The sequence below is a fragment of the Lissotriton helveticus genome, chromosome 6 (assembly GCF_964261635.1).
Source record: "Lissotriton helveticus chromosome 6, aLisHel1.1, whole genome shotgun sequence".
Taxonomy (NCBI): Eukaryota; Metazoa; Chordata; class Amphibia; order Caudata; family Salamandridae; genus Lissotriton; species Lissotriton helveticus.
In genome coordinates, this window is record NC_136067.1 from 1,103,889,370 (window position 1) to 1,103,910,753 (window position 21,384).

Here is a 21,384-nt window from a genome sequence, read left to right on the forward strand (position 1 = left end):
AACCCCTCAGGTGGGGGAGATTAGGTGAAGCACGATCCCGGGCTCCGGCCATCTTGTAGATGGGGAGCCCTGCCTAATCCCAGCTAGGCTCCTGCCCCCCTCCCACAGGAGAGAAGCAGGCAAAGGGGTGTACTCACCCCAGGACAGAGACCCGTTCGTCCCTGTCCTTGCCCTACCTGTAACGTCCCCAAATTCAGTATTTAGGGGCTCCCTGAACCTTCCTTCCTCAGATCCAGATACGAAAAGAAGAAAGAAGTTTAAGAAGAAGACCCGCCGTGCAGCTGCAAACAATAGGACGACAACAACTGACTTGGACCCAGCCCTACTGGCCTGTCGATCCTGGAGCCTGCTCCTGACTAATCCCGGCGACTCCTGCGGACAGCAACCTTGGGACACCCGGAGATCCTGCCTGCCTTGACCCTCTTAAAGACTGGGACTCCCATCAGCAGAGGCTCTGCTGCAACAACCCACCTGGTGCCAACCAGGAAGCTCCGGACCATCCCACTCCGCACCCGCCGGGCCCAACCAAACCAAGACCACGAGGACGTCCCCCTGACGATTGGGACCCGAAGTCCAGTGCCCACAGACCCTCCTCGACGAACCAGCCGACGCCTGCAGACTCAGAACCAGGGGCCACCCGAACCGCGACCAGCCGAGGGTAAGCTTTTCCGACACCCAAAGACACCCCTGCACTCGGCGCCCTACAGCCCCCTGTGCCTCCCTTTGGGGCACCTACCTGTGCTCCAAGATCCCAACTTACCTCTCGAAGTGCTGGTCGCCCCTGGAGAGTCTCCGTCCCCGAGCCTGCAGCCTTTGTTCCTTTTTGACCTTTCTCATTGGATAACATTGAGCGCCACAACGGCTCAAGAGCACCCTGCACCCAGCCGCCCGAGTGCTGCTGGCTGTGCCTAGATAGCGTTTTCCAATGGATGTGTGAATCTTGATTAAAATTGAACGGAGATAAATCTGAGATACTTCTCCTGGGAAACCGACACAAGCTCCCTCCATCCCTCTCGTGGCCTCCATGCATGGGAACTCCTCCCACCCCCAAACCTGAGGTCAAAAGTCTGGGCATCTGGCTGGATCAAGACCTCAACTTCAAGACTCAGGCCAGAAAAACCTCAGGCACCTGTTTTGGCCTCATCCGAATGGCGCGAAAAATTCTCCACCTGATCCCCCTCCAATCGAGGAAATTACTGATGCAGGGGCTGGTGAACTCCAGACTGGACTACGGCAACGTCCTGTACCTGGGGGCTCCAGCATCAGTTATTTACAGGCTGCAGTGCGCTCAGAACGCTGCGGCCAGAATCCTAACCAACACCAAATCAAGATGCTCGGCCAAACCTGCACTCAGAAGCCTACATTGGCTACCTGTCAAAGAAAGCATTACCTTTAAGACCCTATGCATTTCGCATAAAATAATGCACGACAGAGGCCCCCCGATTCTGAGATCCCTGATCAAACCCCACCAGTCCAACAAACAACTTAGATCAGACTTCAGGTCCCTCGCCAGCGTTCCAAGAATAAAAAAGGCCCGATCCGGGGGGCGTCTGTTCTCTTACAACGCCCCAAAACTATGGAACGCCCTCCCACTCGCTATGCGGAAAGAACATAACCTCTTGGCCTTTCGGAGGCAATTAAAAACATGGCTCTTCCCCTAAACCTCTCAACTTCTCTTCTTCTACTTTCCCCCTGGAACTTTGGTCATGTCAGCGCTGGGACGCCCTAGGGTAGCTACGCGCTCTACAAATCCCAACTCAAACTCAAACTCCACCTTTGTCCTACTCTACTTCCCGCCTTGCCCTGAGCAAGTGACCAGGAGCCCAGCTCCCACAGCCGCGTGGCCTGCTAGCCAGCAGCCACCAACCGAAGGCCCCCTTTCCCTCATTGGATATCATTGGGCCTACCTACCTCTGCACCCGGCCGGCCCAGCGCTGCTGGGGCGGAACAGACTGTACTTACCTGACCCTGGTGGACCTTTGAGTCTATACCCAGAACCTTAACTTCACCAGCCAAGTACTCACCTGGAAACTGGTAACTCACTTACCTGCCATTGGATAACATTGACCCATTTTGACTCGAAAAGTGTGAAGTTTTGAAAACTACAAATATTCATATAAAATCAGTCAAAGTCCGAATTCCGAAGTACTCACCTGCAAGCAGGAGAGACACCAGTACTGTACCTTGCAGCCCAGTACTTAACCGCAGAAGGTAAAGTATATTTTTATGCCTGTTGGTTCTAAAAATAAAACAACTATATCTTTGGATATAAAAAACATTGGCCTGGAGTTCAGTCTTTGAGTGTGTGAAACCCTTTGCTGACTGAGTGTGTACAACAAGTGCTTTGCACTGCCCTATGGTAGGTACTGCCTTACTGCTCGACCAAGCTACCACTTTTGAGAGTAAGGTCAGTCCTGAATTTAACCTCTGTTATACCTTTGGGGTTTGTGGACTCTATGCACACTGTACTTTCTTATTTCGAGTATATATAGAGCCACTTTCTCACATTGAATAACATTGCCAGATTGTCATTGAAAAGTTTCTAAGTGTGAACTTTTAAAACAGCTTTATATTCATGAAAATTCACCATAGTAACTAAAAGGTTAACCCATTGAGATGCGAGTTGAGGGAACACAAAGCTTTGATAACATCTAGAGCAAATGAAGCGCTAGTGTTCCACGTTTCTTGGAGAGCAATTATATCCTAATTAGGGCTCCCAGTTTTCCTTTTTTACTAATTGTTACAAATAAATACAGACAGAAAACATTGCGTTTCCTGTCTGACCTTATATTTGAAAGCTGCAGTATTACAGATAATTTGGCTTCTTCTAAGAGACATTCCAAGCTGAGCTTAATGACTTTCAGGCCAATACCTGTACATATTGGCAGCATTTGGAGGTACAAAGCTCAATGAGATTTGCCTAAATTACTGCATGCATGTGATTGTGCTAGTATGCATTTTTTTATGTGGGTACATTATATTATTATTTTTGACTGTGCAATGTGCTAAAAGTATCAAAGTATGAGTGCACATTTATCCATTATATAAATGTGGAAATATACAAGTTATCACCTCATCTGTTCACAAAACACAAAATACATATGGATAAATACCAACAAAATGGCCCCAAAAAATAAATATGGATAAATACAGACGGAAAAGTTTAAAAAATAAAACCAGGAGCCCTAATCATAATTAGCAATAGAAATCAGCCACTCTGCGATTTATTTTATTTAACTTAAGCCGCATTATTACAACTCAAAACATTTAACGCCTGGTTAGATAAGCTACAAACAGCATAATTTTTCTTAAAGGGTGAAACACAACCTAAAAAGGATATTAAATGCTCCTCCTCTAGTCACTACACATCTTCCAACCTGCTCAGGGCCTCAAAAAACATTGAGGTCCGAATGTTATAGACATCTGGGGCATGCAGTGGCATACCCTTTAAAGTAGGAGCAGCAATAGAGACTACTTGCAGCGAGTCGCCACATGTGACAGGTTTATAAGGCGGAAGAAAAGGATCTGAATACGAGAAAGTTAGAGATGTGCCCAAGGAGCTTCAGCCAAAATACAGACTGCAACAAGATCTGGACATGGTTACAGAGATCTCCTTTATCTTGGGCCTTCTAACTTCAGATCCCACTGTAGAGCTTGCATATGTCACCTGCCGTGCTTGACCAGTAAGATGGAGGAGGCAATCAGATTCAGGAGCCTCAGAGTCTACCTCAGTGAAAGATCAACATCATAGCCTTAAGAACTCTACTTTCCAAGTGTAAGGCACAAAACCAAACAGTGTGCAGAATCTCTCTGATGCAAGGGAGGAGTCTGAGAAGTCGTCAAGTGTGAATTAAGCATGTTGATAGTGAACACCCAATGATGTCAGAAGGTTTGCCTACTCTGAAGGTGGGTGACTGTAGCCTGGACCAAACCTGGCTACAGCAGCCAGTCCCCGAGGTAGGGGATGACTGGGACCCTTGGCGTTCGATGGTGTGCTTCCACCACTGCCATCACTTTCGTGACACCTGAAAGGCACTTGTGTACCGCAAAGAACGTGTATGGTACAGAGATGTAAAATTAAGCATCCTGCAAGTCCAATGCCACCATCCATTCTTCAGGGTCAACAGCATACAAGACCTAGGCTAGAATCAGCATCTTGAACTTGTCCTTCCAAAGGAAGGAATAATAGGGTGCAGGTCTACAATAGGATAGAGGCTGCTGTCCTTTGAAATCAGAAGTAGCTGGAGTAACAACCATGACCTACTCCCAACGCAGGCACCCTTTCAATAGCCCATTTGGTCGAAAGAGCTTGCACTTCTTGTCGTAAGCCATACACATGGTCCTTAGTCAGTTGTTTCAGAGATGGCTGAAGGTGCAGCGGAGTGACCAGGAAAAGTAAGTGTACCCTTTCTGTACAATTTGCAGGACCCATGAGTCCGATGTAATGGCTTGCCAGCAAGTTAGGTGTGTCCGCAGAGGGTTTGGGTCGTTTTTCTTTGTGGGGGGGGGGGGTGTTGGTGGGGCTGCAGGGTCTGTGTGCCACAAAACATTTGGAAACCCTATTGAGGCTGAAGTGACTGACTGTAGTGGGTACCTCTGCCAGAGCCATGGAAAGATCAAAAAGGCTGATGCAGTTGCCATGACCGATCAGACAAGTCCCAGGGACACAGTAGAGTCCACTTCATCCCCAAAAAAGAGTCCCATCAAAGCGCATACACATAAGGCACAATTGAACATGGCCAGAGAAAATCCATGGAACTCAACCAGGTGTGGTGACAGATCACTACACTAATGCAAATGGCTTGATCAATGGAATCAGTGGTACCCATGCCACAATGGTTGATAAATTTAGCAGCGTTGCAGCCATACCGGATGGCCTGAGTTAGCACAGGATGATGGTGGTCTTACTGTCTGGAGGGACATTAGGAAGGGTTGAGATTTTGGGTGGCTGAAGCGGCCTGTACCATAAAACTATGATGAGTTGGATGCCAGAGAAGACAGGGCGGATCACTGAGAGTCAGATGAGGTCTGTGAGAAATAGAGCGATCCACAGGAGACACTATCTGGTTTAGCCCAAACCTCCAACTAAATGTCAAATAGAGCTTCACTATAAGGAAGCACTGGCTCTACTTCGGTTTAGCCCTGATGGAGGCCCAAGGGCGCTCCAGGGCAAGGTAAAGACCCAACTATGGTATAAAGAGGATTGTAATAGTATTGGATCTGAGTCAGAGTTGGTCCAGCTCCAGTGAAGGTAGGGAGGTGCGGGCTAGACCCGTGCACTGACTCTTCAAACAAAGATCGGGAGGAGGCTTTATGCGGCAAAGTCGGGAGGTGCCGCGACTTCGACCGCCTGCGTCGTGACTTATCTCAGTACGTCAATAGAGAGTGTCACCCACAGGAACGGCTCCTAGATGGGGCCCAGGGGCAGTCCGTGGAGCGTGAAGGATACAGAGGTTCAGGAAGCCTTGGAAGACTGCAACATCCATGCCACTAGGAGCTTCACTCGATGTTCCCTCAGTGCCTTCGGGTGAAGTTGGCAATATTAGTCGCACTCCTTGAAGTCATGGTGCTTCCCCAGGCACCACAAGGGTCCGTGGCAGACATTTGTCAACCACACGACCCACAAGACTTGAATCCGGAGGACATGAAAGATTGTTTAAAAACACACTGTTAAATTTGACGTAAACGTAGCGGTAGGCCTAAAAACGGCCTGAGGAACCGTTTACCGGATTTGTGTTGGAAGTGAGGAAGAGAAGAAACTAACGTCAGCATGTCAGGAGGGGCTATATATGGACTCAGTCGTCGTCCCATCCAATGGTGGCCGACGTCACATCCAATGGTGGCCGACGTCATATCGATGTCACATCCAATGGTGGTCGACGTCGCATCCAATGGTGGTCGCCGTCGCATCCAAAGGTGGTCGCCGTCGCAGCCAATGGTGGTCGCCGTCTCAGCCAATGGTGGTCGACGTCGCAGCCAATGGTGGTCGACGTCGCAGCCAATGGTGGTCGACGTCCCATCCAATGGTGGTCGACGTCCCATCCAATGGTGGTCGACGTCCCATCCAATGGTGGTCGACGTCCCATCCAATGGTGGACGACGTCACATCCAATGGTGGACAACGTCACATCCAATGGTGGACGACGTCACATCCAATGGTGGATCGACGACACATCTAATGGTCAACTTCACTATGGGGTCGTGCAACGTGCACTATTGTCGCAGACCACATTGGTTTTGAACTCTACGTTGGGAACTAAAGCATGACCATCCAGGAGGAGGCACTTTCCTCATTGGCAGGGCCTAGTGAAGAGACAAGGCCAGTGTAATGAGAGGTGTGAGGGCCACTTACATACTGGAGGTCCTCATACCAGTTTTCTTCACAGTAGGGTTGACCAAATTCATCTCCGGCATCTCCGGAACATACTCCTCATCAGAATCAGTCTCAAATAAAAAAATGTAGCATCTGAGACCTGCCCTGCAGAACTATGGTGTTAAGTGGCTCAGATAAAGCGGGCAAAGACTGCTGATCGATGGACACAGAGCGCAGCCTCGGATGAGTTCAGTGATGACTGAGTCACAGTGCACAACGGGTTGTGCCTCATCCTGCAGCGTTAGTGAAGTTGGCATATGTGTTCCAGGAAACTCAGTGGATGAGGAGGTGGCGTTGACACAGGTGCCAGTAGAGGTCCAGCAATGGGGTCAAAGGGTTCAACTGGCACCAAGGATGAACCCACTGGCAGTATCCCTGATGCAGGACCTCCTGCATCTGTGAGGATATGGAGGCACGCCAGATGAAGTTGGAAGGCTTCCAGAGAGTCACAGCATGGCCTCAAGGCACACTTGTATCTGTATCTGTCACAGACTGCCCTGAAATTCGATTTATGCAGAGACAAGTTGAAGGATTGTCCCAGACATCAACTAACTTCAGAAGCTTGATTTAGAGGCAAAGCAGTGCCCTCACAACTTCTCACGTGTAAGAGAGGTAGGAAGGAGCAGAGTCCAGCTTGGATTTTTTATGTTTTATTCTTCAGCTTATCCTAGGTTATCAATCTCAGGATGGACTTCTGGCTGGCAACGAGACAGACATTTAGACTTAGACCGTCTCGGCGCAGGGTCGTTCAGTGCTTGGCGACAGAGCTTAGCCTTGCAGTCCCGAATGGCCTACGGATTCATTGACATGCAGACATTGCAGGCCTTAGAGGCATGGCCCTACCACAGGCAAACATGATGTGGATCTGTGACAGATATCTGCTCGCGACAGTTCTCATAAGGTTTAAACCCTGCTGTCTTAGGAGGGGATATTTGCCTTCCACATAGTTTAAAACGGAGATAAACTGGTCTCAAACGACTGCTCCGGATCTGTGTCTGGTGGCGAGGAAAGCAAGGAACTGATGTCAGAGCGCAGGAGTGGTGGCTATTAATTCTGCTCGTCATTTCCAGAGCAGAACGGCATTGATGCGGAGCCCCAAAGTACCCCCTGGTACGATTCAGAGGTACTGTAGGAACGTTTCTGGACCTAGTGCGACAACTGGGGAAATATTCAAAAGGTGAGGAATCTACTATGTGGAGTCCATCATAAATGAATAACTACAGACAGACGACATTACAATTTCTTTAAACAAAGTGACAGTACCATTTTTCACCTGCCAAATAGTTGTTTTTTTTAAACTCATGATTCATACACTCCAGATCCACTATGTGAACGCTCAACAAGAGTCTAGACTTTGCTGTGAATATTGGGGTCCTCTGTCCATGTCCCCTGACTCAGTGGCCAGATGTTAAGTGTCCAGGTGAAAAAGTGTAACCGTATCCAATTTGCAAAAGACACTGGTGCATGATAATCATCTTTTCAGAAATGGTTGAAACTGAAGTTTCCATACACAAAGAACATCCTCCCCAAAGCATCCTTAAATTGTATATGTATGTAATTTTGGCACAGGCTTTATCAGGATAGTGATCGGCATTACAATGACTTTCGTGGCAAGTGAAGGCACAGCAGAGGTCACAGTACATGCCATTGCAAAAAACATGTCTAATGACAAAATGCCTCTTGTTTGGGTATGCTGATGTGGGAAAGATACCTGATTAGGCTACACCACTAGGACCTTCAAACAGAGAATGATGAGAACCTTAAGACACCTCTGTTTGAACCCTCTATGTTTCTCTTAGTGTGTGGTCTCCACAGCCTTGTGTAGTCATTTCAAAACAGAAAGATAACTCAATCAAAGAACTAAAGGCCGCAACAATACAGTAGTGCCATAAACTTGCCTCCCCATTCAAAGGTCTTTAAGATGAACCAATTACCATAAATCACAGGCCTCTGCATCCCCATTCCAACTGCATAAGCAGCAGTCAGGATTCAGCAACAGATCTATTCTGACTGCACTTATTACAGGACTGAACAGTACACAACCAAAGAGCAATCATCATACTCCCATTTCCATGCTGGCCCAGCACCTCAAATACTTTCTTCTTCCATTCCTAGACCAGACACCAACAGTGCTTGATGATTTAGCCCTGTTCTAGTTTTAAAATTCATGTATCCATTAGGGTGCAGTCAAGACTCCCTCAGTACTATACCTGCTTCCTGAAAAAATTCCAAGAACCTGGCAATTAAATCCACAGCACCAAGATACACCTCCAAATTTTAAAAAACAAATATTCATTAGAAACATCCATTAGGAGTTCAGATACATAGTCATTATAACAAAGGTTTTTTAATTGTGTACCAAACGTTTACATTTTGGGCTAACCCAGACCAAAATCAAGATGATGTTTAGTTATACAATTAACATGATACTTACAGTCGTTTCTGCAAAAAGCCTCTAGGTCTAGATTATTTCCTTTATCCAAGTCCAACATCTCATCTTCCTCCAAATTAGCAGACCCAGGTTGCACCTGAAACATGTCCCATATATAACCTGCAAAAAATAAACAATAGGCTTTTGAAACAATTAAGGTTGTAAATAAATTCGTGCAAAAAAAGAAGTTACTTAATTTCCCTAATTTCTGGTGGATACAGACTACAAAGGCTGCACATAATGAATAGCCTTCTGGTGTCAGATTGACTCTGCAAGACCTTTCCCCATCAATAGCTCTCCTGTGCTACCATAAGCCTAAAGACGTGGCTTCATTTTCCCCAGACCAATATTTTCTGCAGATTACTCACCTAATGAATGAGTCACAAAGCAATAACCAAAATGGATGTGTGGGGATGCATTACCAAGGTAAATTATATACATAGTGATGGAAGGAAGGGTTGAATTAATCTCAGCCACTGTAATTACTCTAGCCCAATCACAGTCCATCAATAGTGATTGCAAACCATGCTGCCTCAGTTTGGACTCAGTCACATGCAAATCAGTCTTGACCCTGCTCTACATCAAACAGTTCAGCCTGAACTGCCACAAACAAATGATGGATGGAATGCTGAATAAATCATACATTCACCCCCAGTCAAGAGATCTGGGTTAAATCCATCGTTCTTTTGCGCACCATGCCACCGCAGTTTAGAGCCAGACATCTGCAAATCAGTCTTGACCCTGTGCCTCATTGGAACAGTCCAGACTGAACTGCCACGCCAGGTCCTCCTTGGACCGGAAACAAGCATCCTGGGCCGGTTTCTGGGTATTACCCTTCATCAGCCAGGCTAGCTTGAATCCAGTTGTACAGTGAACAAGGGACCCACGTCTGGGTATACCCATCCTGCTTAGGATGAAAAGTGCTATGCAAACAAATAATGGATGTAATGCTAAATAAATCATACATTCACCCCAGTTAAGAAATCTGGGTTAAATCTATTGTTCTTTTGCTCACCATGCCACCCCAGTTTAGAGCCAGAAATATGCAAATCAGTCTTGCCAGGGCCTTCCTCTTATACGTCAGTACTTAAGCAAGCAAGTCATATTATAAACCCTTACAAAAATATAGATCCCTGTGTGCTTGAGCTGTAAGGCAGGAATGGTTCGCAATGCGCAAAAGGCCAAGTTGCCACTCGGGAAATATCGAACAATGAGACGCCCCTAGGAAGAGTGGGAGAAGCAGGGATACCGCTTGTTTAGTGAATACCAGATGGAGGGCCTTCTTTAGCGAAGGCATTGCTGGTCCTTATGATAAGGGTAAACCAACATGAAATTGTATGTTTAGCCATAGCCTGCCCAAGGGATGCAGTCAGACCATAAAGAACTGGCAATTCAATCAGCATTGTGCGGTCGACATAGTAAGATATTGGGGTTCATTCTATATACCCTCTCATCTTTCTTGTAGGAGTGAAGGAGAAGGAAATAAGAAATAAAGTGACACACTGACTAATGTTGAATGAGAAGGCCTGCATTTACCAATACTATGAGTCAATGATATTTTTGCAAAGAATGCAGTCTTCATAGTAAGTTGGCAAACTGAGGACCTATGTATTAGTTTGAAAGGCCAGGCTTAAGGAAGCTGCACTCTATAGCTAACGCTCCTTCGACTGCTGCATTCAGTGCGTGCTCTAGTGTTTTTTAGAGGGAGGGGTTAAAGATTCGCGCTGCAGAGCTCCCAGCGGACACTCATCGGGTGCACCTAAGGCAAGCCCGTCAGCGTCCCGGAAGCACCAGTCCCTATGCTAGTGTACTGGTTCATACCAGTGTTGAAACTTGATGGTCCTGAGCTGCTGTCCCTCAAACTTAATTGTGGGGAATGTAAGAAATGGGATGCTGCTAAGGACAATAATTACACCTGTGATAAGTGCAATCTTGAATTTCCCCTGCTCTCCATCGCCTCTATTGGTGAGTTAGATGGTAGGAATGTGTTACGTGATATTAAGGCTGTGCTTATCAATGCCCGCTCCATTCCAAAGCATTATCAGGATATTTTTGACCTGCTTATTGATGAGTCGTTGGACCTGCATTTTATAACTGAAACCTGGTTTAGCCCTTCCTCTAATCCAGTTGTGGAAATGGCTATCCCTAATGGGTTTAAGATATTTAGAGCCAACCACAAAGTAGGGTGGCGGTGGGTGTTGTGTTGATTGTGAGGGAAGAGTGGGAATGTCAATGCAGTGAACTGACTGATTCCTCTGACTTTTTGCATCAAAATTTCCCCTCACTACTGCTTGGGGGGATACTGCTTTATCGTCCCCCTGGACCTGCTGGTCCCTTTCCCAAGTTGCCTGCCGACTGGATCACGCCTAGGGCTTAGCGATATTCGCATTTTCTGCTATTTGGTGACTAACATTCACATCGATAACACCGATGGGAATGACACATGATTTTCTAGCTGTGATACAGTCGTCTTCACTCCAACTATATGTGTCTGACCTGACTCATTGTGGTGGTCACACGCTAGATGTAATTTGCTCTAGTTTGCCTTTCCTACTGTCTCCCCCTCTACCAGTAACCATTATCGGATTCCTTTCTCCTGGCAGATTTCCAAAGGTCATCCTTCTCTCAGGCCTCGCTTCAAAGGCTGGGGAAGGGCACCCCCTAAAATAGAGCCTGCTGCATTCTATCTAGCTTTAGCAGAATGTCCGCCTTCGCTCCCTGCTGATTTTGTTCCTGCCCTTGCCCATTTTAATAGCTGGATTGAGAAGGTGGTGATCGATCTCACTCCACAAGCCAAACCTAGACACCATAATGCCACACTGTCCAAACCATGGTTCTCGCCCCAGCTCAAAATTCTGAAGCAGCATTGTAAAAGGCTGGAGAGAAAATGGAGACACGATTATGGTTCTGAGGCAAAGACCAAATTGAAAATGGCCCATGAGGCCTACTATGCGTCCATTAGAATGGCCAAGCGGACCTATTACGCTGATCATATTGCCCAGTAGTAGTAATAATGTTAAAGAGTTGTTTAGCATTGTAAAAAGCTTCACTTCTCCCAATGCAATGAACGTGGCCCCCACCCCTTCTCTTGAATGGTGTGAAGAACTCTCCAATTTTTTTATCAATAAGGTCAGTGCATTGCAATCGTATTTTCATAACTCTGATTGCCAGCCTTTTCAGCTGTCCCCTGATTACTTATGTGGTTCCACTACCTGTGTTACTTTTTCTGCATTTGAACCTGTATCTTTGTTGGACCCACTGGCTGCTGTATGTTGCCTTAAATCGGGCTCCTCTCATGATCCTTGCCCTGCAAAACTTATGGCTACAGCTGCTGCTATCAACCCATTTTTTAATCAGCTGATTAATACTTCTCTTTCACTTGCTTTCGTTCCTACCGACTGGAAACAGGCATTGCTTGTCCCTCATTAAAAAACCTACTCTGGATTCCCATCTTAATTCCAGTTATCGCCGCATCTCTCTGCTTCCTGCCATTAGCAAAGTTTGCAAAAAAATGGTCAACAAGCAGCTTATCGCCTTCATTGAACAGCAGGGCCTTCTCCATCCTGCCCAATCAGGATTAAGGGCCGCATACGGTACTGAGTCTGCCCTAGTAGAAGTAGCAGAGGCCAATCCTGAGACTCTGGTTGCTGGGGGCAGGGCCGTCTTGGTCCTGCTGGACCTCTCGGCTGCTTTTGATACTATCCCCCATTCACTTCTCCTTGCCCGTCTACAGGAGTTGGGCATCATCGGTACTGCTTGGGAGTGAGTAAAATCCTTTTTGGAAAATAGAACTCAACAAGTTTGAAATCCCACATTTGTGTCTACCCTTTGCTGACAGGGGTTACTCAGGGGTCTATTTTGAGTCCCCTGCTATTCAATCTCTTATGACCCCTCTTATTCAGATGGCTGAGGACCTAGTTGCCAAAGTGGTTGCCTACGCCGATGACACAACTTTTTTTCACCTGGAAGAAACATGAGGCCGCCGCATCACATGTCAAGGCTTGCCTGTCTCTGCGGTATTTAGCTGGTTTGTGTCTGCTCAGTTAAAATGTAACACAGACAAAACAGAGATTCTTTTCTTCGGGGAGTTTCCCCCATTGTTTTGGCATAATTTCTGGCGACTGAATCCCCCTGTCCGTTTCCTTCTGGCCATCCCGTGAAAAATCTTGTCATCTGGTTTGGTGAAAAACTCCGCTTTGGTAACCAGATTGGCAAATTCACTGGCACTTGCTTTGGTTTCTTAAAACTCCTCCGCAGATTCTTGCCACTGCTGCCTCTCTCTGCTAAAGAAATGGTTATCCGTGCTTTGGTTACCTCTCGCACAGACTATGCGAATGCGCTTTACGTCGGTCTTCCTTGCTATCTTTTGGACAAATTGCAGGTTGTTCAGAATGCTGATGCCCGTCTTCTATTGGATCTTCCTAAGTGCTCCAGTGTTAGGCAACACTTGCGTAACTTACACTGGTTGCCAGTTGAAGCTAGGATAATGTTTCAGGCTGTGACCATTGCTCATGCTACACTTTGCCCTGCCTATCTCAGGAAACGTTTTCAGTTTTATACCCCGGGCAGGCTTCTTCGTTCCTCGAACATGTTCCTAGCGTCTGTTCCCAGGTTTCGTCTGAAACGTAAGGGGGGTAAGCTCATTAGCCTTTCTTGCTGCAACATACTGGAATTCCCAACCTCTGGATTTGCTGCGTCTTAAGAATCCTTCTCAGTTTAGGAAAAAACTCAAAACTTAACCTGTTCAATTAGCCTGTTACTAGTTCTCTTACACTTTGGTCTCCTATGACTCTTGGGCTCGCGGCAGGGCACTCTATTGAGTAGCTGTGCACGCTACAAATCCCTTAACATTAATACTAAATTCAAATCCCACAGTGAACCAAACGACACAAGGAAAGAAGTAGAATAGGCAGTCTAGAAAATACCCTCTATATCGGCACCTCAAATTCTTATGGATTTCACAGTGACATTCTCATCAGCTGTGGCACATACACACAGGATTGCTCGAACTGCGAGCTACCCTCCACTGGCTCAATATGGTTGGAAAAATATATACTCCAGTCATGATCCTAATGTGCAAGACCAGTTCCAGCTTTAAGAAACCCCTAGGGCTACACTAATAAGGGGTCAAGTTGTAATATACAACTTTTGGTTTAGTTATGATGGCTTACCAAAGATCAAATTGATCTACATACTCTATGCTACTATAAAACCATTTCTTACCTTCGGTAACAATATATCTGTAAGAAACATTAGTTCGTTTTAGATTCCTTACCTTAGAATTACCTCCAGGCGTCAGACTGGACCCAGAAAGTTTTTCGTCAGCAGTACCCCTAAGCATTGGAAGGTGGCACCAGTCGGCTCTGCGTTCGTCGTTGGCGTCGTGTCACCGGGATGACGTCGCAGCAGCTACTTAGACGCCGCCCTTAAGGGCTGATGTGGGTTCTATACACGACTTTCCGCGCCAGAAACGCAGAGCCATGCAAGACACTGACCACTAGTGCACAAAACTAGGGCCCTGAAAGGACAACCTTAACCCTAGAAATCAGTTCACAGAACGGGGAGAATGGGTGGGGCGGTAAGGAATCTATAACTAACTAATGTTTCTTACAGATATATTGTTACCAAAAGTCAGCAACTTGTTCATCTGAAAGAAACACGCTAGCTATTTATTCCTTACCTTAGAATAGATACTCCAGCAATACCAACCCCGGAGGTGGGTCTGCGAACCAAGATCACACCAGAAAGTCCTGGAGAATAGAACGGCCAAAGAAGGCCACGTAGCTGCTGGACAGATATCATACGTAGAGGAACGCCTCATCCCAGAGCAGTGGTTGCAGCCGTCGCCCTGGTGGAATGGGCGCGCAGCCCCACTGGAGGCACCTTCTTTGCCAAAGAATAGTAAGCTTTGATACACAAATTGAACCATCAGGAGATGGTTCGTTTGTGTACGGCCGACCTTTGTTGGCGGCTTTGTACCCAACAGAGAGCTGATCATCCACCCGGAACTGTTTGGTGCAATCCAAATAAAAGGAAAGCGCACGTTTTAGGTCCAGACAGTGGAGCCTCTCTTACTCCTTTGAAGGATGCGGAGGCGGAAAGAAGGTGGGCAAAGTGATGCTTTGCCCAATGTGGAAGGCAGTGCCTACCTTGGGTAGGAAGGATGGACGAGTCCTGAGGACAACTTTGTCCAGATGCACAGATAGAAAAGGAGGCTTCGAAGAAAGCGCCTGGAGCTCACTCACCCGTCTGGCAGAGGTGATGGCCACCAGGAAAGCAGTTTTGAGAGTATAGAAAAGGAGGCTTCGAAGAAAGCGCCTGGAGCTCACTCACCCGTCTGGCAGAGGTGATGGCCACCAGGAAAGCAGTTTTGAGAGTCAAGAGTCTCAGAGAATAGTTGTGAACGGGCTCACATTAAATAAGTTAAAACTAGGTTCAAGTCCCACTGAGGCATAACGAAAGGAATAGGAGGAAAGAGATGAGTTTTGCTTTCAAGAATCGATTTATCACCGGGGACTTGAAAAGGGAAGGCTGATCTGGGAGCCGAAAAAAGGCAGAGATGGCCGACAGATAGACCTTGATAGTTCCCAGAGCAGAGCCATGCGGGGCCAAAGAAAGAAGGAACAAAAGAACCTCCGTTAGAGGGCCAGAAAGGGGATCCACAGCCTTTTCTGTGCACCATACCGCAAATTTGTTCCACCTGCAGGCGTCTACCGTCTTAGTGGAGGGACGCCAGCCTGACAAAATTACATCGCAGACTTCAGGAGGCTGGTCGAACGACGTCAACTGCCGCCGCTCGAACTCCACGCAAGGAGGTGGAGGCTGGACAGATTCGGGTAGAGGACAGTCTCCTGTTGCTGCGACAGAAGATCCTCCCAAAGAGGCAGACTGGTCGGAGGATCGATGGCCATGTTGATCAGCTCGGGATACCACAGTCTCCGTGTCCAAACCGGAGCCACAAGAATGACGTGGGCCCGGTTGCGCCAGATCTTCCTCAGCAATCTGGACAGAAGTGGTATAGGCAGAAACGCATACAACAGACCGCAACACCACTTGTGAGAAAAAGCAACGCCTAGCGAGCGCCGACTTGGAAATTCCAAAAAACACCACTGGGTACGGGATCCCAAGCAGCAAGGCCAAGCCACAGCCTCATGCAATATACAATAGAAAAACGCCAATGCTGCCGTTACAACTTAGCCACAACTTTACACTTCTCACAATTGACTGAAACAAAAAGTGAGGGGGTCTGATTCTATTGAATGAATCTGTAGTTTTATTCTATTTTAACTTCTGTTTGATTGTTTTTTAAGCACAAACATTTTTTTGATTCAAAAACAACATATAACATACAATATTTGAAAAAACATTCTATACATTAAAACACTCCCCTTTCTACACTCACACTGCTACTCATTATTGAATCACTCTCACACACTCTCTCCCATACTCAACATTATACCATTAATATTTACAATAGTTGAAAATCCACTGTTTCTTCAATAATGCCACAGGTTTATGTTTCACATCTATTAGTAATTCTATATACAGCAAAGTCATGTATTGAATAATGTCCTTATGGCATAACAAGCAAAAAGGTCTACGCGTTTCGAACTCTTTTCAGTATAGAGTTCTCATCAGGACCACACTGTGGAGTAAGAAAATGAGAGACCTGCGTTAGAAATGTGTTCTCAACCATACTAAAAACTGCTTTGTGGCTCAACATCCACTTGTTCCACATCTTACCTCACTTATAGCAACAATTCAATTTATCCTCAAAATCACGGCGCTGGACAACCTAAACGACATGAAAGCACACCACTCAGCTCAACTGTTTACAGAATTGTGGTTCTGATATGAGGTCTAACACACAGCTTGTCACTTACCAGTGAATCTTGGTGTGTCCTGCAATTAAATGATACAGAAATTCGATGTAACACTCCTTTATTTGGAACTAAAACAGTCGACAGTCATTATTTCCTCATTTCTTACCTCTTATAAATCTTAAAATTGTTCGTGTTGGCGGAATTGTCTCAAAGTTGTCCCTGTAATAAGGCCTTATTTATTACCATGTAATCTCCAGGCACTATTAATACACCGCCTTGCGTGTCTATTTGTATTTACCTCACATAGGGGACGCCATTGCGGGGAGCCGACTCGGAGTCCTGGAATGACAAATCATGAATTGAATGTCAGTCAGGTCCGCGCTCGACCACTATAACTTTTTGCATTTCAGCTCGTTTTAGCAGCGTTTTTTAATTTCCAGATGGTTCAGTACCTTAGTAATCTCGTGGAGACACGAAACATTCACCAACTGCAAGTCACGCTACGTAATTTACGGGATAACATGTCCATGCAATCTCCTGTATGTTGGCAAAACCAACCAAGAGATCAGGATGCGCATCCAACAACACAGATCAAGAATTAAACGGAAGGTACCCAATGCACCATTGGTACAACATTGGCAACTAAAAAACCATACAGAAACTGATCTACGTTGGACTGTAATAGCCAAGGTGGAGCAGGACAAGAGAGGAGGGGACCTCGAGGCGAAATTATCGCGTTACGAGGCAATGAAGATAGTGAGATTTAACTCAGCAATGGAAGGATTGAATGAGATTTCAGAAATGTACAAACTATCTTAATAACACACAGAGAAATTATCAAGGACATTATAGGTTCCAGAATATTGTGTCCAATTAAATGATATAATCCAATGGTATGTACAACACACCTCAATTGCCAGCCTTTAACACAGAATCACGCAACCTAAAACCCACTCCAATATGGCCCCGCCGTTAGACAGTTATATCACGTCCTAACACTGCAGGGCAACACCCGGAAGTGCAATATACAGGAAGACCAAACACGCAGCCAACAGCACGACTGGTCGCGTCTAAAACAGAACCCCAGGAGCCGACGTTTGGTGATGGCAGCTCCAAACTAAGGTAATGAACCATCTGGAAATAAAAAAACGCTGCTAAAACGAGCTGAAATGCAAAAAGTTATAGTGGTCGAGCGCGGACCTGACTGACATTCAATTCATGATTTGTCATTCCAGGACTCCGAGTCGGCTCCCCGCAATGGCGTCCCCTATGTGAGGTAAATACAAATAGACACGCAAGGCGGTGTATTAATAGTGCCTGGAGATTACATGGTAATAAATAAGGCCTTATTATTACAGGGACAACTTTGAGACAATTCCGCCAACACGAACAATTTTAAGATTTATAAGAGGTAAGAAATGAGGAAATAATTACTCTGTCGACTGTTTTAGTTCCAAATAAAGGAGTGTTAAATCGAATTTCTGTATCATTTAATTGCAGGACACACCAAGATTCACTGGTAAGTGACAAGCTGTGTGTTAGACCTCATATCAGAACCACAATTCTGTAAACAGTTGAGCTGAGTGGTGTGCTTTCATGTCGTTTAGGTTGTCCAGCGCCGTGATTTTGAGGATAAATTGAATTGTTGCTATAAGTGAGGTAAGATGTGGAACAAGTGGATGTTGAGCCACAAAGCAGTTTTTAGTATGGTTGAGAACACATTTCTAACGCAGGTCTCTCATTTTCTTACTCCACAGTGTGGTCCTGATGAGAACTCTATACTGAAAAGAGTTCGAAACGCGTAGACCTTTTTGCTTGTTATGCCATAAGGACATTATTCAATACATGACTTTGCTGTATATAGAATTACTAATAGATGTGAAACATAAACCTGTGGCATTATTGAAGAAACAGTGGATTTTCAACTATTGTAAATATTAATGGTATAATGTTGAGTATGGGAGAGAGTGTGTGAGAGTGATTCAATAATGAGTAGCAGTGTGAGTGTAGAAAGGGGAGTGTTTTAATGTATAGAATGTTTTTTCAAATATTGTATGTTATATGTTGTTTTTGAATCAAAAAAAATTTGCTTAAAAAATGATCAAACAATCAAACAGAAGTTAAAATAGAATAAAACTACAGATTCATTCAATAGAATCAGACCCCCTCACTTTTTGTTTCAGTCAATTGTGAGAAGTGTAAAGTTGTGGCTAAGTTGTAACGGCAGCATTGACTTGGAAATTCCAACACGCAAAATTGTTGACATTGCGCGTTCTCTTCGGTAGCAAATAGATCTAACCAAGGGTCTCCCCACTGTTGAAAGAGACCTTGCACCATATCAGAGTGAAGACGCCATTCGTGATCCATCATGAACCTGCGGCTGAGCTCGTCGGTCCTGGCGTTCAGTGAACCTGCCAGATGTTGAACCACTAGGGACATGACCTGATGTTCCAGCCATGTCCAGAGGCGGAGAGCCTCCTGACATAGGGTCCACAACCCCAACCCGCCCTGTTTGCTGCATTACCACATGGCGGTGGTGTTGTTCTTGAACACCTGCACTACTCTTCCCCGGACAGAGGGGAGGAATGCCTTGAGTGCAAGACGAATCACCCGACGCTCCAGAAGGTTGATGTGGAGCTCGAACTCCGCCAAAGACCTCTGATCTCCTCCTCTCCCATGTGGCCGCCCCATCTCGGAAGGGATGTGTCCGACACCACTGTGTGGTCTGGTTGGGGAAGGGAGCAGGATCTGCTGCTGACCCAATCCTGGTTCGTGAGCCACCACTGCAAATGTCGTGCAGTGCCCACCGAGATCTGAATGCAATCAGACAGATTCCCCTGATGCTGTGCCAACTGGAACTTCAGGTCCCACTGCAGAGCCCACATATGCCACCTGGCATGATCAACCAGCAGGATGCAGGAGGCCATGAGGCCCAGCAGCTTCAGGGTCATTCTGACCGAAACCCGGGATAGAGGCTGAAAGACCGGAATCATAGCCTGAATATCACGGACTCGCTGTTTGGGAGTATAGACCCGAAACCGCGTCGTGTCCAGAACCGCTCTGTTGAAGAGGAGCTTCTGAGGGGGAATCAGGTTTGACTTCGGCACATTAATGGAGAACCCCAGCGAATGAAGGAGGTCCACCGTAGTCTGGAGGTGGGAGACGACTGCCTGGGGCAGGCCCTTGACCAGGTAGCTAGCTAACAGCTCTACCACAAACCCCCCTTTTTAACGTTCCCAGCCAGAGAAGTTAATAAAATATATTTTTTCTACTAGCCAGGGAATTTTTAATTTTGATCCTGCACTCACATATTTAGGTCCCTACACTTCACTGATATCACCTACACTGCACCAACACATTGCCTTTTGTCACAACAAAATCAGTGCTCCCACGTAGTTCGTAGGTCGTAGCACGCCCCGCCCCGTAGAGGGACGGGAAGACCCCCATGATGAAACATGACACTAAAGGGATTCTTAGTGTGTGAGGGGTATTTTAAAAGCACATAGTGCCCTCGTCTTGTCACTCTAAGAGAGAGCCTAGTTCCACATTTATATATTAGACATTCACCAAAAAAACAAAAATTAGTCACCATTACACATTGATAGAATCCTTTTGTTTATATAGATCAGTTAGGAGGGTGATTCTATCATTACCTCTACACTTCCTCTATTGTTGTTTTGGAGCAAGCCCGCCTTCAACAGCCATTCGTTGTGATAGGGGAAGACTGAAACCCCTGATCTGCGCAGATGAGCTGTGACCACCGCCATCACTTTCGTGACCACCCGAGGGGCGCTGGTAAGGCCAAAGGGGAGCACAGTAAACTGAAAATGCTTGTGGCCTACCGTGAACCGCAGGTAACACCAGTGGGCTGGCAGGACAGGGATGTGAAAATAAGCGTCCTGCAAGTCTAACGCTACCATCCAGTCTTTCGGGTCAAGGGCAGACCTGAGCAAGCATCAACATCTTGACCTTGAGGTTCCTGAGACCCAAGATAGGACACAGGCCCTTGTCCTTCTTGGGAAGATAAAGTAGTGGGAGTAACAACCACAACGTACTTCTGGGACAAGAACGCGCTCAATGGCTCCTTTGGGCAAAGGAGCCGTAACTTCCTGCTGGAGAAGGGCCAGGTGATCCTCCGACATGCAGTGATATTGCGGTGGCATGGCAGGAGGGGTAGTCTTTAATGGAATGGAGTAGCCCCTTCGGACTATCTGCAAAACCCACCTGTCCGCCGTGATGGTACGCCAGAGGAGGAGGTGATGGCGAATCTTGCCACCCACTGGTGTTTGATGGGCCTGAAATGTCAGACTAGGAAGGTTTGGAAGCTGCTGCAGAGGGGGGGGTTGGTGGACCTGCCCGCCCGCTGACCCCTGGAACCATGACGAATGTTCCCACGTCCCTGGCCGCGCAAAGGTTGGGTAACTTGCAGCAGCCTGTGGCTCTGGGCGGGAAGTAATGGGGCACCCCTTCCGTAGCCACGAAAGGGGCAAACAGCAGATTGCGCAGGGCGGGTGGAGTGGCCCAAGGACTTGGTCATAGCCTGCGAGTCCTTGAAACGCTCTAGAGCGTTGTCTGCTTTGTTGCCAGAAAGGCGACGGCCATCAAAGGGCATGTCTATCAAGGTGTTCTGGACATCCCCGAAAAGCCAGTCGATCTCATCTAGGCGTAGCGACGAAGCGCTACGGACGGTGAAATGGTCCTGCCCAGAGCCGGCGCTGTCCTCGCCCACAATGGATGGCAAACTTCGCCGCAACCCT

At 46.6% G+C, this 21,384-nt stretch overlaps 1 protein-coding gene across 1 annotated transcript in view; it reads right to left on the bottom strand.

Annotated features, from left to right (window-relative positions):
- The window catches only part of BUB1 (BUB1 mitotic checkpoint serine/threonine kinase), an 851,273-nt gene that overhangs the window by 346,728 nt on the left and 483,161 nt on the right, over positions 1-21,384 (bottom strand). The window contains exon 20 of the mRNA XM_078648762.1: positions 8,808-8,924. Coding sequence (XP_078504888.1) covers positions 8,808-8,924 — 117 coding nt within the window. The remainder of the gene's footprint in view (positions 1-8,807; positions 8,925-21,384) is intronic.